The sequence below is a fragment of the Anabrus simplex genome, chromosome 3 (genome assembly GCF_040414725.1).
Source record: "Anabrus simplex isolate iqAnaSimp1 chromosome 3, ASM4041472v1, whole genome shotgun sequence".
Lineage (NCBI taxonomy): Eukaryota > Metazoa > Arthropoda > Insecta > Orthoptera > Tettigoniidae > Anabrus > Anabrus simplex.
This window is the reverse complement of record NC_090267.1, coordinates 107,628,223-107,646,109: the sequence shown is the minus strand read 5'-3', so window position 1 is coordinate 107,646,109 and position 17,887 is coordinate 107,628,223. Positions and strand designations below refer to the sequence as shown.

The window sequence follows — 17,887 nt, the reverse complement described above, 5'->3', positions numbered from 1 at the left end:
ATCCTGAGCCAGCTGCTTGATTAGTTCATCGCATATGCCAGAACAAAGATCTAAGTATTTGCATGAAAATAATGGTATAAGAGAATTTATTGGACTCCAACCTATTCAATACATTACAGGATGTTAACACTTTTAGTTAAACATCGTTAAAATGGAGACATGTTTCGCCCCCCATGTGGGGCATCATCAGTCATATCAAATTTTGAAGTGCTTTGATATGACTGATGACTGCCCCACATGGGGGGCGAAACATGTCTCCATTTTAACGATGTTTAACTAAAAGTGTTAACATCCTGTAATGTATTGAATAGGTTGGAGTCCAATAAATTCTCTTATATTATTATTGAGATTCTTTCAATACGGAAAATAAAATGATTTTAATTACTTGTAATGAAAATAATGGTGTATCAAGATGTTGTTATTTCTACGTTACTCTACGGGTGTGAAACCTGGACCCTATACTGCCAGGACATCAAGAAACTGGAACGGTTTCATCAACAAAAACTTAGATCCATCATGAACATCAAATGACTCTCTCTCTTTCATTGTCCTCAACCTGATGGTTGGTGGGTAGCTTGACTGTCCTCGTCCAATGACCTTCTATCCTGAGCCAGCTGCTTGATTAGTTGATATGGACGTCACCCTTTAATGCCATCGAGGAACCCTGCTCTTGGCCGTCCCCTTCTAGTCTTTCCTTCCAGTTTCCCTTCAAGCAGTGTGGTGCACCATGATGAATGCCGAAGTAAATGACCTAACAACTACATCTTCTTTTCGTGATCATCTTCTCTAGACTGATGGTTTCTTCAGCTCTCTTGAGAACTTCTTCATTTGTTAGCCTGTGAGTCCAGGGAATTCGTAACATTTGATGCCAGCACCACATTTCAAATGCATTTATTCTTTTTTTATCAGCCTTTAATAGAGTCCAGGTTTCAGAGCCATACGTCGCAATGCTCCAAATGAAGCTCTTAATGAAATGCTTTCTTACTGGTAGGGATATTGCCTTGGAGGTCATAGGCTTCTTTTTTTTATTGAAAGCTTCTTTAGCCTGGGCTATTCGAGAACGGACATCCTTTTCACACCTCCCATCAGATGTAATGATGCTTCCCAAATAACTGAACTGATTTACTTGAGTCAATTTTTCTCCTTCCAACCTGTTTACCATCCGGAGTACATTTCATTATCTTGGTTTTTGTTTTGTTAACCTTCATATTACATTCAGTTTCTTTAGTGAGGTCTCTATCTCGTTTTTTTTTTTTTTTTTTTTTTTTTTTGCTAGGGGCTTTACGTCGCACCGACACAGATAGGTCTTATGGCGACGATGGGATAGGAAAGGCCTAGGAGTTGGAAGGAAGCGGCCGTGGCCTTAATTAAGGTACAGCCCCAGCATTTGCCTGGTGTGAAAATGGGAAACCACGGAAAACCATTTTCAGGGCTGCCGATAGTGGGATTCGAACCTACTATCTCCCGGATGCAAGCTCACAGCCGCGCGCCTCTACGCGCACGGCCAACTCGCACGGTCTCTCTATCTCTTTCTCAGTTTCAGCTATGAGGGCAATATCAAATGACTATATAACTAATATAGCAGTTCTCGAGAAAGCAAAGCTAAACAGTATTGAAGCCATCACCGTTGGTCATTGGCTTAGATGGGGCATGCCGTATCCATCGTATGAGTGACAGCAGACTCCCTCGGCAAATCCTGTATGGTGAACTCAGTACTGGCAAGAGGACTCGTGGTGCTCCTCTGAAGCGATATAAAGACCAACTTAAGCAGATCATGAGAAGGGTAGATATAAACCCAAATACCTGGCACACTCTCACATTGGATCGCCCTCGCTGGCGTGCTACCATCTCGACTGCAGGTGCACAATTTGAGCAGGAACATCAAAGACAGGAAGAGGAAACTTGCCAGAGAAAGCAGCTACGTCAAACACTGCCACGTTCCCCACCTTCAATCGGATGCAACTTGTGTGTGGTCACATGTTTTATGCAAGAATTGGTTTGATAAGCCATCAGCGCCACCTTCATCGTGTGGACTAATGATTACGGAACTGCAGGTAAGAAACAAAAACTCTGATATGAGTATCCGCCGACGAGAGGCAAAAAGTATTCTGTAACTCAAATTTTGTACAACGTTAACTGTCCAATACGGCACTTATGGTTTGTGCGCCATAGCTCCCAAATGCAAAAGAGTAAATCTTCCCGGATGACCTCGGTATGTTTACATAGCGGCTTATCTGTCCATCCCTTCACCCCTGGTGCACTGACCATAGGCAGCAGAGACATGAAGTGAAAGTATGATAATACTCAACATGCCATCCCCCTGCATTATGTCAGTACCAGAAAAACTAGTAGTGTGTGAAACAGGGATAAACACAAAGTGAAATACCTAAGCCTCAATGAGAAAGTTCAAGTGATAAATGAAGTTGTGAAATGTTACTACAAACGTGCGTGCCTCGCCTTACCTGAATACTGCATCCGTGAGTTGTTATCTTGTTCCACACATCATTCTCCTTGCTTGTAGCTTGCTACACTTGATTACTTGCTTCATCTCTCTCTCGCAATGTGACGTCACGTTAGTGTACGGACTTTGTTCGCCTGTGCTCTGCCAGACTTTCTCAACAACATCTGCTCATCTTATACAGTATATACATATACTGTATATATCATATATATATATATACACATATATATTGCTAATCAGGAGAGTTACCTTTTCTCTGCTGAATGTTCGAGCACAGTGGCCGTGGCTATGGAGAGAGCTAGTTCTCTGCTCCATTAACTCTACCATCTTTTCCTCTACTTAGAGTGAGAGCCTGACAGAGATATTTTTCTTCAATGTTTTTTTGTGAATCTATTTTCCTTTCTCTCATGGATTTACGGTTAATATTTTGGGAACATAAAGTTTGGGAGCAAATCTTTTTATTATTTCGTGAACAGCTAACTGCGGACTTACATTTCAAAATACAAAACCAGTGCATTTTCGGACTATGAATTCTAGTGGAACTTTCTCCTACATTTTGGTTGTGTTGGGTTTAGGAATCCCTCCTTTTCATCCTCCCCCCTGCCTACCCCCACCTTCCAGGCTAACATTTTCGAATATATGTTCTTTGTAGATTAAGGAATTGCCAATACGTATTCAAGTCTGGGTCGATAACAAGTTGGCAGATGTCTGAAGAGAAAGAAAACCAAAGTTAAAGAATGCTGTGTCAAGTTAAAAAAAAAAAAATTAAAAGATCATAACAGATCAACATTTGAATTTACACTAGCAGCTGTGGCCAATTTCGCCAGGAAGTTCAAGTCCGAGGCTATTACTCAAGAGCCATGGGTAATCAAGGGCAGAGTAGCAGGACTGGCAAAATCTGGAGGTAAGATGATGTACGATACAACATAGAAAATAACCAGAGCATATCTTCTTGTGAACAGGAAATTAAAATGTCTTACGTTGCAGGAACACTGTTCATGGGACTTAACCGTGGCCAAGATTAAACTTGGAAATTGGGAGGGACCCAGAGAAATAACCATAGGCTCTGCATATCTCCCATATGACTGAACTAGTTTGCCCCCATCAGAAGAAGTTGAGAACCTAACTTGCAACGTAAAGAGGAAAGACGAACACCTAGTCCTTGGAGCAGATGCAAATTCACGCCACACAGCATGGGACAGCACGAACTATAATGCAAGAGGTGAGTCTTTACTAGAGCTTATTATTGGAACTGAGTTGACGATACTAAACCTAGGAAACAAGCCTACATTTATAAATAAAAATCGTAGGGAGGTACTAGACACTAAGCACTACGCATATTGCAAAATTTATTAAAGAATGCAAGGTGCTGGAGGAACCATCATTGGCAGACCACCAGCACATCCAATTTGCAATAGATGCGAGACTATGTGGGACTGAGATGTACAGACACCGAAAAAGAACTAACTGGGACAGATACAGAGAAGTTCTAGGGAACGCTGTACAAAAAAATTCCAAATAACGTGAGAGGACAGAAAGAATTGGATGAGGCAGTGGAACTATTTGAAGAGGCCATTATAGATTCATTCCATAAAAACTGTCCTCTCATAGAAAATAAAACCGGACGAGTTGGCCATGCAGTTAGGAGCGCGCAGCTGTGAGCTCGCATCCAGAAGATAGTGGGTTCGAACCCCACTGTTGGCAGCCTTGAAAATGGTTTTCCGTGGTTTCCCATTTTCACACCAGGCAAATGCTGGGGCTGTACCTTAATTAAGGCCATGGCCGCTTCCTTCCCACTCCTAGCCCTTCCCTGTCCCATCGTCGCCATAAGACCTATCTGTGTCAGTGCGACGTAAAGCAAAAAAAAATATCATCTAGAAATGGTATGTGGGACGTATATCATAGGAAACTCACTGAGTATAACCTAGAGATATGGAAAGCAAAAAGAAAATCTTGGAGACTGTTCTGTGAGAAAGTGGAATCACACACTGAAACTGTAAGGCTCCAGAAGGTTCTGAAAGCAAAACATATAAATCAAGTGGGGACACTGGGGAAACCAGATGGGTCATTTACTCAGGCTGGGAGGGACACACTGGAGATACTGATGGTGTATCACTTTCGTGAGACTGAGAAGATGACAGAAGAAGAAACAGTTGGAACAGAGAATGGAGCTTGAAGAGCAAACTGGAACTGTGCCAACAGAATAACAAAACATAACCATGTAAAATGGGCAATCAACATCTTTCATCCTATAAAGGCTCCGGGGCCAGTTGAGATATTTCCGATACTCCTCCAGGAAGGATGGGAGATACTCATCAATGCCCTGACGGACCTTATCAGAGCTAGTCTAGCTTTAGGGTACCTGCTGAAATCATGGTCTAAAGCTAAAGCAGTATTCATACCTAAGACTGGAAGGGCAAATTATGCCCAAGCCAAAGCATACAGACCATTATATTTAACCTTTTTCTTGCTGAAAGCAATGGAGAAAATTGTGGATAAATATATCAGAAGAACAATGTAACTGAACTCAACGTTACATGAAAATCAGTTTACATATAGACCTGGCAGATCCACAGAAGTAGCACTCCACCAGTTGGTTTGTAAACTAGAGGAAAGCCTAGAATATAAAGAAATTGCACTGGTGGCATTTCTGGATATATAAGGAACATTCAGCAATGCAACCTATGACTCTACGATCAAAGCATTGGAAAAGAGCAAGGTGAGTAAAACCGTCGTCAAATGGATTAAATCCATGTTAGACGGAAGGAAGATAAAAGCAACCCTGTTTGAAGAAATGCTGATGGTTAGGACCACCCGAGGCTGTGCTCAGGGAGGAGTTCTTTCTCCTCTGCTGTGGAACCTCGTGGTGAACAAAATTATAGCTATGCTCAACAAACAAGGCTTTTATACACAAGGATACACAGATGACCTAGTGATTGTGGTAAGAGGTAAGGTGATGAGTGTTATCCAGGATCTCATGCAAAGATCACTTAACCTTGTGGAGAACTGGCGTCGGAAGAACAACTATCAGTCAACCCGAACAAGGTAACTCTGGTCCCTTTTACAAGAAGGAGAAAATTAGAGGGAAAGAGATCACTGAAGCTCTCTGGGTAAGATATATATGTATATATGGAAGAACTGGCACTCCACCTAGGTCTAGTGTTAGATAAAAATCTAACCTGGAATCCACATATATAAAGGAACATAACCCAGGCCAAGAACTTGCTGTATGCATGTAAAAGAGCCGTTGAGAAGACGAGGCCTCAGAGCATCAATGGTAACGTGGATATATACAATGATCATTAGACTATTGATGGCCTATGCTGCAATCATCTGGTGGCAAAAGTAAGCCAAGGAAAAGTCACTAGTAGATTGGATAGCCTACAGAGAATGGCATACATAGCCATAACTGGGGCTATGAGAACTATGCTGACAGAAGCCTTGAACATTTTACTAAACCTCCCATCACTAAGCAATTTCATAAAAGGACAGGCTAGAATGAGTTTATTTAGACTGGCACAATCAGAGTGCTGGAATGCACAAACACCCAATCTAGGACACTGTAAAATTAATAGAGAAATAACAGAGGAAGTTCTACATGTGCCTTCTGATCATATGATATCAAAGTACAACTTTGAAAAACCGTTTGAGACCCAGATAATAAAAAAAGAAGACTGGGATATCAACATATGGAATACTGAAAAAGAAGATATAGTGTGGTGGACTGATGGCTCAAAGACTGGGGATGGCACAGGAGGAGGGATCAACAGGGGAAGACCTGAGAGATCAATCCAGGTGAGCCTGGGCAAACACACTACAGTCTTTCAAGCAGAAGTGATAGCTATCACGACATGTCTTGAAGAAAGTCTGAAAATAAACTATAGGAATAAGAACATTCTCATTTTTACGGACAGCCAAGCGGCCATTAAGACACTAAAAGCAGTCCGGATAACATAATAAAATTCTTCCGGGCTGCTATGCCGTGGTCCACTCCTCTCGCTTCTCCCAGACATTTCGATTACTGCTGCGGTAGTCAAAACGTCTGGGAGAAGCGAGAGGAGTGGACCACGGCATAACAGCCCGGAAGAATTTTATTATATTGACACTAGCCGTGAAAACCTTCATACTTTAAAGTCCGGATAATATCCAGAATTGTTTGGTATTGCCATTCACTTCTCCTGAAGCTCTCAAAGTACAACACTGTCAAAATAATATGGGTACCAGGGCATGAAGGCATAGAAGGAAATGAAAAGGCAGATAAACTGGCCAGGAAAGGGGTAGAAACACATTTTGTAGGCCCAGAACCTGTATGTGGGATTTCCTATAGACAAGGCCGACACTACATTGGAAAATGGGTACAAAAGAAACAAATGGAGAACTGGAAAAATACTCCAGGATGCAGGCTTGCAAAGGAACTGATAAAAGGACCAAACAAGAATCATACTAAAGAACTGTTGAAACTCAGCAGAGAAAATATAAGATGGGTAGGAGGACTGTTGACAGGACACTGCCATCTGGAAAAATTCCTACATAGATTTGGAGTAATAAGAGACAATTTAATGTCGCTGCCGGAACAAAACTTCTGATGTGAAATATTTTAGCTCAGAACTTTGGCCGGTAAGGTTCTGTCATCTAAGGTGCAATATTATGTGAATACTGTCAAGGCGTTCTCGCTCTTCATAATGTATGTGCTGCAAGTCAGTATATCTCCAAAAATGTTGACAAATAGGAGGTTTTGTTCTGGCAACGACGATATGTAGAAAATGCAATGAAGCTGAGGAATCAGCTGAACACATACTTTTCGAATGTGAGGCACTGGATAGAATCAAACTCTCCACTCTACGACTACCAGGTGAAGAGAGAGAAAAAATCCAAGAAGACCCAATAGTAACAACCGGCAGCTTTGTGAAGGGAGCAGGTATATCTAGGTGGGATGAAGGAAAAACATGATAGCAAAGATCTTAGAGGTCGACGCTAATTAGGAACTAATATTTAGAGGCCCTCGATGCTAATTAGCAACTAATATTTAGAGGCCCCATGAAGAAAAGAAATTTACACTCTCGGCTCCATGTGGGACTGTTCCCAGCAGCTATGTCTGCGATGCACTGAGTGTTATCTGCTGCTCGGGGCAAGCTTTTCCTTGGATTGCAAGAGGAAGAGATGGGGAGCAGATCAGGAGGAGAAGCAGGTGGTAGAGTCTGGGGACTGCATCTGTAACGTTGATTAGCAAACTTTTTAGAACAAAAATGAGTGATTAAAGGGACAAAAGTACTTTATAAATCTTTGCTTTTCTGTTATTTTTTAAAGTTATAATTTGGGTTAGCATATGGATCTAAATGTATGAATAATTCCTTGACAATAGTAAGGTACCTTACTGTGCAATTTTTAAAATGTTTAAATCCTGTTCGATGTTGCAGAAATTATGTTCAAAATCAGCCACTGTCCCATTGCAGAGAAGTGGTTGTGCTTTAATGCATTAGTATGTTCAAGGCAGCGAGTATTAAAACTTCTACCTGTTTGACCAATATAACTGGCCTTGCCATTGAAACTCTTTAATCTATAAATACCTGAGTACTTGTATTTGTTACGATTGTTGACTGATTTTGAACTGTGGAAAATGGAGTTATTGGACGGAGGCGGACAGTAAATTAATGATACGATGTGTATTATTATTATTATTATTATTATTATTATTATTATTATTGAAAGTGAATGTTGATAGTTCAGTTTTAGATTCTGCCTCTTTAACTAAGCTGGACTTGGGTTTATGTTTAACTATGGAAATGATTTTATTCACAAATCTTTTCTCTAATCGTTACTTCTGAATATGCTTATTGGCAGCAGAGTATGCAGCTCCTGTTTGGAAATCGTCAACTCAAAGATACCATATTGATGATGCACTCAATGAAACTTTTTTTTTTGCTACTTGCTTTACGTCGCACCGACACAGATAGGTCTTATGGCGACGATGGGACAGGGAAGGGCTAGGAGTGGGAAGGAAGCGGCCGTGGCCTTAATTTAGGTACAGCCCCAGCATTTGTCTGGTGTGAAAATGGGAAACCACGGAAAACCATCCCTCAATGAAACCACTTGCATCATCTCAAGATGCTTTAAAACAACACCTGCTCACAAACTTTACCCACCTGTCAGAATTGCACCTCCTGATGTGTGAAAGAAGATAGTAACAGATGCAGACCACAAAGGGCAAATTAAAGATACAGGCCACCTCTGTGTGGACAAGACCTACCCAAATGCCGCCTGAAGTCTTTGAAATATACTATACGGTACAACAAGATGACCTAATATCTGAAAGTCTATTTGAAATGTAATAACATTATTTACACATACCTTAAAGTACTCAATATTCTAGGAGGTAACAGGGTGTCAGAAGATCATAATATGAAGATAAAGTTGGAATTCAAGAGGAGAGATTACGCAAATATTCATTTATAGGACGAGGAGTATGGGATTGGAATAAATTATCAAGGGAACTGTTTGATAAATTTCCAAGTTTGTTGAAAATATTTCATAAAAAGCTAGGTAAACAATTATAAATAAATGTAAATATGAGATAATCAACTGATAGGGAACCTGCCACCTGGGCGACTGCCCTAAATGCAGATCAACGATGACTGATGATGTTAATGACGATGAAGAATGTTGATCCATACGAATTCTTTAACATGCCAGAAGCCTACGACATGGAGCTGTCACAGTTCAACACCATCAAATATCACAGACCTCAGGCACGATTAAACCTAAAATCTTGGGAGCACAAGGATAATAACTATCTGATTGCACAAACTGAGATCGGTATCCTATATTTTTCTACACCATCACTGTGAGTGGGAGTCGTAGAATACATACACAGTATCCCTGCAATTCATAAAAGGCTACTAAAAATTTACAGAAGCTCTCAGCTTGGGAGTATGGGTTGGAGACCACAGGGCCCCTAGCTGAGTCTGGCATTGCTTCCATTTACTTGGCTAGTGTCCTCACTTTCATCTTTCCTGTCTGACCTCACTTGGTCAACTCTTGTTCTCCTCTAATCACAATAAAGGTTTGCAAGGACAAAGGAGTCTCATTTTTGCAGCCTTCATAGGAATTTTCTTTCTTTTGGTCATACCTTCGTTCTTCGAAAGATTGCACCTCTTCCTTTTGCTTCCTTGATCAATGTTAAGAGAGGATGGTTGCTAAGTTGTACTACTTTTTAAAACAGTAATCATTACCACCTTTCTATTAATAAGCAGCTCCAAAAAATTGTTGTTACATTTAAACTCTCAATTCCCTAAGAAGTATTCCGGGAGGAGGGGGGTAACAACTGCATACAAAATGTTATGACATATACTAATAAATCAACTGAGTGCAGACCAGATATTAGTTTGAAGATGTTTTGAAACAAAAGGTTTTTGAATTCATTAATTAACTGTGTACATATATCAGCATATATTGCAAAAGAAGCCAGCATTACTTTCTTTAAAATCAGTGGATGACATGTTTGTACATCAAAATATATTTAAAAAGGAGACAGCAGAGATATTTAGAAAAACCTAAATGTCAGGAAAAGTGAAAAGCGTCAGCGAATGATTAGAAAGCAGAATGAATCACAATGACATTTGTCAACAACACTGCAAAACAAGAGATAGCAGGTACTAAAAAATATGACAGATGGCATGATGAAAAAACAGTACCAAAATTAAAATTATATTGTATGAAGAAACTTACTTATGGTGTTCGTTGACAAACACATAGATGTTTCTCCCAGGGTTTCCAATGATATCTTTTAATCTTTTAAATACTGATGAACTCTGGTGTTTCACCTCTTCCAATACAGTCTGAGTAACAATGATATTAACCAATGCACTCTCTTCTAAGATATCAATCTATAAACATGAAAGTAAGCTTATATGAAGACAGAACAAAGATTTTTTAAATGGTACAACAATGACCCAACTCCAGGACAACACTTTTTTCAGGAGAGAAAAAAAAAATCTTAAATACTTGAATATGGTTACAGAGTAACATAAAATATGTATTCAAATTATGAAGTAGGGACTTCTCAACATATCTATTATAGAAGATTGTACTGTTCACTTATCGCTTTGCTGAAAATATTATAAATATTGAGTGGAGTTGGGTCATTCTTGAAATATATAGGGTAAAAAAATTAAAATGTAAAAATAAACCAACTTGTTCATATTTATTTCAAATTACTGTTTACAATAATTGAAGTTAGTCAGTCTTAATCACTACTAGAAGATGTGTCTATTTTCTTTTAAGTTATGGATAAAGGTAACTGTATCTGGTGCTAAGTAAACACAGAGTTTCTTTAAGCCATTTAGTTTTTCTGACTTAATAGGTATTTGCCCTTCATAACATTTAACAGACTGAGAGGGGAGTTCTGGGTTAACATTGTTGTATGCTGGTGCAATGGAAGACATGCCTTTACTGACACTTATTTCATACTTGTGCAACTGTTGAAATGTGAATGTTTTGTACTCGCTCACCTTAAACTTCTCATCATTTTTGGTTACAAATGTTTTAAAGAATCTTTGTAAGTGATCTGTGAAATTTAGTATCACGTCTCCTTTCACCCTGACAACGTCAAATTTTGTTTCAACTAGTTGCATCGAATCTTTACACATCTCCAACCTTTCGTTTCATTTTTTCAAATTTCTGGTAACACGGAAGGAAGGTGTGACCCCTTATTGGTACCTTGTATTACCTGATCATTGTGTAATTCTGGTTTTGACCCCTGTAACTGTCTGTATTTTTACATGCCACTGTTTCAGGCCACATATACATCACAGCATTTTTTTTTTTTTTTTTTTTTTTTTACAACTGTATATACAAAAATTATGTAACCCAATTGCTGAGAATAGAATACTTCACCTACTTTCAAATGGTGAAAAGGAATATTCTGTTGAAAGTCAAATTTCTATATTGGCATGAGCCCGTGATTCTTGGTCAGCTTGCTCAAGTTCTTTGTAAAAAGTATTTGCCCTATATTTATGGACTCTCTTAAATCTATAGCCAGCTTCTCCCTAATGGTAGAAATTTTCTCATAGTCAATTTTGCACATGTGCTACAAGCATCTGTTTTTGGTACCCCAAAACTGTAAATTAAAGTGAATATGAAAGTAAACAAGATAAAATGCATAAATAACCTCACGCTTAAGTTTATGTACATAACTCCCAGACTTCAGATAAAGAAATGCATCTGGATAATGTTCTTCTGTGAAAAGAGTATACATTTTTAGGACATTCAGGTCACTTGACAAAAACCTGCATTTTGCTATGGTTCTTTTGTAGTGAGAAACAGTATAAGGAAATCGTCTAATATGTCTATTAATCTTTTGGATGTTTTTTTCTTCTGGCGAAGGCATGTGTTGTGAGTACCCCGACCATCACAGGGTGACACCTGCAGCACAATGGTCACAGAGACGACATATCCTCTGCAGAAATATGTTTTCCCACAGTATTTACATATGACGCAGCTATCAGCCCTACTCAAAACAGAGTGAGCATGTTGGTATTCATCAATCAATATGTAACTGCCATTATACCCAGAAGACTGTAGTATGATACTTTAATATCGGTACTTGTTGAATACATAGAACTTTATCAGCTATAACGCAAAAGTACCGGTAAAGCAAGACTACAGGTCTGCTTGTTATTACTGTATATCTACTGCATATATAAATGCACATCTTTTTTATTTTTCAAGACTTTTCTTATTACTCAAACTTTACTACATTCCATGTCATACTCATATCAAAGTTCCCTATGCATTAAATTTATTTATATTCGACAACCACTGCTGCAATTGAAATGTGTTGTGCCTGCCACTGCAAAACATAAATAAATTGTTCGGTTCAAACACAAATAAAAACATTCTACCTATAGGCCTAATCCTTACACCAGAGTGTGCAATACGGAAAATACCAGTAGTTGTTGTTGTTGTCGTCTGCGATGTTGTGTCGTTACGACACAACTGATAGCATACACAAAATGGGTGGCGGGGAAAGGTTTTGATATCCCGAGGTACCGAATCTCATTACATTAATTGAGATCCTCCACCCGGGCACGTAATTTCTTTAAATAAATAATAAATAAAAAGGTACTTAACGTTGTTTAAATGTGGAAGCTTTATTTAGTGGTGGGTGATTTAATTTAATTAATTCCATATGTATGTCCACTCTAAAGGATATTACCGACAGCTTTAAGGCGTTTTAGAAGTAAATAATAATTTAAGCGTAGGTAGGACGCGGTACCCCATCCCATGTTTGACCACGTCCGGTGGTACGTAATTCGGAGTTGTACCCACGATTGTGCCAACTCACCAGAATTAGCAGGAATGAAAATATAACATTTGAATAAAATATGGGTATATTAGTTTAGGTTATTTATTATCATTATATGTGAAACAGAAAGTTATTTAAAGAATTTCAATAATTATAGTACGAAAAGAAGCAAAGTATAGCGCCGGTCCCGTTCAACAGCTAAGCAGCTGTCAAGAGCGGGGAGAAGGGAAACGTGCCACGGCGAAGCAGTTGGAGTGGGGAGGGGAGGAAGTGCAGAGGTGTGTCTCCAGGCACGCAGTGTGCCGGCTTAGCACTGGCCAGCAGGTATTCATCGCTGATCGCGCAGAACTTGAAATGTCGCAATTTTTAGGCCCCTTAGTTAATGCCCTAATGAATGTCAGCTCCCAAAATTGATGCTGACATCTTTTTTACGTGTATCTCAATGTGTCTTCCAAGTTTCATAGCGATCGGCGACTTAACCATTGCCAATGATTCCTTGTCAGAAAATTTGAGTATATACTAAATAATGTTTATTTGTACCACCTTTTTATATTTCAACATAACTTCAACTGCTGCATTCTGATTACTGATCCGTCTGCATGCAAGTGAAGCAATGTTAATACAGTACTTTCATACACTTTCGTATTATGTAATCGCCATCATTACCACTACACGAGTACAATGTACAGCACATACTGCTGCAGGAAATTTATACTTTTCCTTCCACTCTTGTTTTTTAACATCAATCGTTTTATCATTTTTTAGAAAATTTAATCCATAGTGCAGCTTTAGAAACGATGAAGTCCATAACCTCAAAAAGATTTCTGAACATAGTTGTGTTCACGATGGCAAGTCGCCTTGTTACACTGAAATCCAGGGTCACCCACTGGTTTTAAAAATGCTTTTAATTTAATTCTTAGTAACACATCCTCTTAATTCAATTCTGAAAAATGATACAGAACATAATTCTTAAAAGTTCTTAAAAGTTGTATGTTCCCTTATTTATCTCCTGGGAAAAATTTTCCAAGAGGCACCACACTGTTAATAATCTCAGCATTTTGTCTCTCAAGAGCAACAAATCAATAGATATGCCTGAGAACTATCAGCTATACTCAATCCAAAGAGAGCACATACACTGATAAGCAGTTGTATTAGAGATAGGTGTAGTTTTTGATGAAATAGCACGCTCTTCAATCCAGTGAATGTAACAGTACAGCGTGATACATAAATGCGATGTCGCCAGACCTCATACCTTCCATACGAGTAACAGTTAAGCACAGGATGGATAAGACATGAGATCTTGGCGCATTTGATGGCAGTCAGATTGTTGGCTCCAGACATATAGGTCATTCCATATCTGAAGTTGTGCAACGATGTCAAGTGGGCAACATGAGTACGTAGATTCAGGAAAAAAACACCACACCAGGGCCAACTCCCATGGTGTGCAAGGTGTTGATTTCAGGTGTCACCATTGGCTAGCTTGGTTAAAGATAACATGGAGAGATGAATTGAGGTACCAGTTGGTACCGCCGATGGCAGGGCATGAGAGCGTAGCCAAACATGAGACAATGGATCCCTCTTGCCAGTAGGGTACAGTTAAGGTTAGTGATTATAATCTCAGTTTCATGTCCGTATTGATACTTGGTATTCACAATCACAAAGAATAGGTACCGTCCACCTAATCAATACTTTATTATGTCTTGTTACTACACAGTACCGGTTTTGACCTTCACAGAGGTCATCCTCAACTGGTCATGAGATCTAAAGCTAACTTACTATACAATTTTAAAACATTACTAAATCTAATGAAGAATGTTACATGATATGAGTGATAATATTAAAATATACAATATACGAGGCGTATTTTTTAAGTAAGGTCCATTTGAAAATAAGTGCACAATAAAAGGTTATTTCAAAAAAGTAAAGTTATTTTCAGAAAGTACATACTTCACTCTATTTTTCGATGTAGTTGCCAAGTTTGTTCAAACACTTATCATACCTCATAACCAAATTTTAAAATGCCCTCTTCATAGAAACTTGCCGCCTGCTCCGATAACCAAGAGTTCACTGCCGTCTTCACGTCATCATCATTGTAATGGTTGCCACTGAGGTGATGTTTGAGGTGGAGGAACAGGTGGTAATTGCTCGGCGCAAGATCAGGACCAAGAATTCACTGCCGTTTTCACATCATCGTCATCATTGTAATGGTTGCCACTGAGGTGATGTTTGAGGTGGAGGAACACATGGTAATCGCTCGGTGCAAGATCAGGACTGTAGGGTGGGTGGTCTAAAACTTCCCAGCCAAAACCGTCCAATAAATCGCGGGTCTGACCTGCAGTGTGAGGTCTTGCATTATCATGGAGAAGGACAATTCCCTTTGTCAGCATGCCGCGTCTTTTGTTTTGAAACGCTCTACGTAGCTTTCTCAGGATTTGGCAGTATGCTTCTCCATTGATAGTGGTTCTTCATTGCATGAAGTCGACCAACAAAACACTATGTCTATCCCAAAACACTGACGCCATGATTTTGAACTGGGACAGAGTCTGTTTGGCCTTCACCTTTACAGGCGAGTGTGTGTGTGTCTCCATTCCATGCTCTGCTGCTTCGATTCGGGCGTGATATGTGAAACCCATGTTCGTCATAATGAGTCAAGAACTTCATTGCACACTCAAATCTTTGGTTTTGTGGTGCTCTGTTAGGAGTTTCGGAACCCAACAGGAGCACAGTTTCCTAAACTTTAGGTGTTCAGAAACAATGTTGTAAAGCACTGATCTTGACACGTCACAAAATTCGTTTGATAGACCTGTTATTGTGAAGCGCCTGTTCTCACGAATCTTCGCTTCAACTGAAGCCACCAAATCGTCTGTAATCAAAGAAGGACGACTGGAGCGGTCCTCATCATGGACGTTGTCATGGCCATCTTTGAATTGTCGTATCCACTTGCGCACTTTGCTTTCACTCATAACAGTATCACCGTAAACTTAGCAAATCTGTCGATGAATTTCTGCAGCAGACAAGTTCCTTGCTGACAAAAACCGTATCACTGACCGAACCTCACAAGCGGTGGGCGAGTTGATAGTCTTAAACATTTTGAAAGCGCAGAACAGAATCGTACAGGTTAGCTACAGAGTTGAAACTGAGCACAGTCGTTCCCGAGGCATGCCGGTACATGACACACGCGCTCGTTGCGATATGCGCATGAACTACTAGTGCCTACAAGAAAATAGACCTTACTTAAAAAACACGCTTCGTATAAAATATACATTGATATGATGTGTCTTCTAGTTTAAAAAACAAGCGTCAATATTCTATGACATTTATATGTTGCATAAAATTCTGGTGACATACAATTTCTACACTTAAAATGTTTATAGCATTCTTAGGTACACTTTGAAGTTTAGTTCATATTGGTGAATCGTTGCATATGTTCATTGGTATGTTTGTACTAAGCATTCTAGAACATTCTAGGATATGGATGTGATAAAAACTAATAACATATAATACATTAAAACACAATAAAATGTTCACTGTATTCTTGCAGTATGCTTTGAAGTTATACTAATGTTGGTAAAGCATTATGTACGTTCACAGGCATGTTTGTACCAAGCATTCTACAATGTTCAATGATGTGTATTGTTTATTTTGTACGTTCATATAGTTAAGAATATTGGATGATTTACATTTTCTTGGTACTAATCTCGTTAAAAGATATTGAGTAGTTGCAGATGCTCCCTCTTTGTAGTTTTATTGTTGGACATACAGTACTATATTACTGCATGACCAACAACAAAACTACAAAGAGGGAGCATCTGCACCTACACATTCGACCAGTCAACAGTACTATATTACTGCATGTCCAACAACAAAACTACAAATTGGATGATTTACATTTTCTTGGTACTACTCAATATCTTTTAACGAGATTAGTACTAAGGAAATGTAAATCATCTAACATTCTTAACTATATGAACTTACAAGATAAACAATACACATCGTTGAACATTGTTGGTACAAACATGCCTGTGAACGTACATAACGCTTTACCACATTAATATAACTTCAAAGCGTACTACAAGAAGACAGTGAACATTTTATCGTATTTTAACAATTTATATGTTATTAGTTTTTATCACATCCATATCCTAGAATGTTCTAGAATGCTTAGTACAAACATACCAACGAACGTATGCAACGATTCACCAATATGAACTAAACTTCAAAGTGTACCTCAAGAATGCTACAAACATTTTAAGTGTAGAAATTGTATTTCACCAAATTATCTATTAATCATGAACAGTACACCAGAATTTTATGTAACATATACATGTCATAGAATATCGACGCTTGTTTTTTAAACCAGAAGACACATCATATCAATGTATATTTTAAGATTTTCACTCATACCATATGACATTCTTCATTAGATTAGGTAATGTTTTTTATGTATTAAGTTAGCTTTAGATCTCATGACCAGCTGAGGATGACCTCTGTGTAGGTTGAAACCGGTACTGCATAGTAGCAAGACATAATAAAGTATTGATTATGTGGACGGTACCCATTCTTTGTGATTGTGAAGGTCAGTGATGGTGATATCTTCATGTAGACTATTCAAGTGAAATGCAATATGGCCCCTGATGCATCTGCCAATGTCCCTCACCGGCAAACAAAACAGGAACCTGCTGTCAGATCATATTCTCCTATTTTACTGCCTTGAACAACCATCAGGAGACCTACACTTAGAGCAATAATATTCACTTTCATATCGCACACAAATTGTGGCTGATTGCTTCGATTAACACCCATGGGCATAAAGATGCTTGCCTAGCACCCAAGGTCATCTGACCTCAATCCTACCGAGCACATCCGGGATGCTGTCGAGAGGGATGTGCACTCCCTTGTTACTGTTATGCGAAATTTCTGTGCATAATGGGAGGCTCTGCAGCAGTTATGGATCAAGATGGCTTTCCAACGCTTCCAGTGTCCTGTTTTTTGCTATGTGCTTTACGTCGCACGGACACAGATATGACTTATGGAGACAATGGGATGGGAAAGACCTACGAATGGGAAGGAAGTGGCTGTGGCCTTAATTAAGGTACAGCACCAGCATTTGCCTGGTGTGAAAA

General features: G+C 39.1%; 1 protein-coding gene across 1 annotated transcript in view; it reads right to left on the bottom strand.

Moving 5' to 3' along the window:
• Dis3 (exosome complex exonuclease RRP44-like protein Dis3) overlaps positions 1 to 17,887 on the bottom strand; it is a 403,141-nt gene that overhangs the window by 336,790 nt on the left and 48,464 nt on the right. The window contains exon 3 of the mRNA XM_067142669.2: positions 10,187 to 10,344. Coding sequence (XP_066998770.1) covers positions 10,187 to 10,344 — 158 coding nt within the window. The remainder of the gene's footprint in view (positions 1 to 10,186; positions 10,345 to 17,887) is intronic.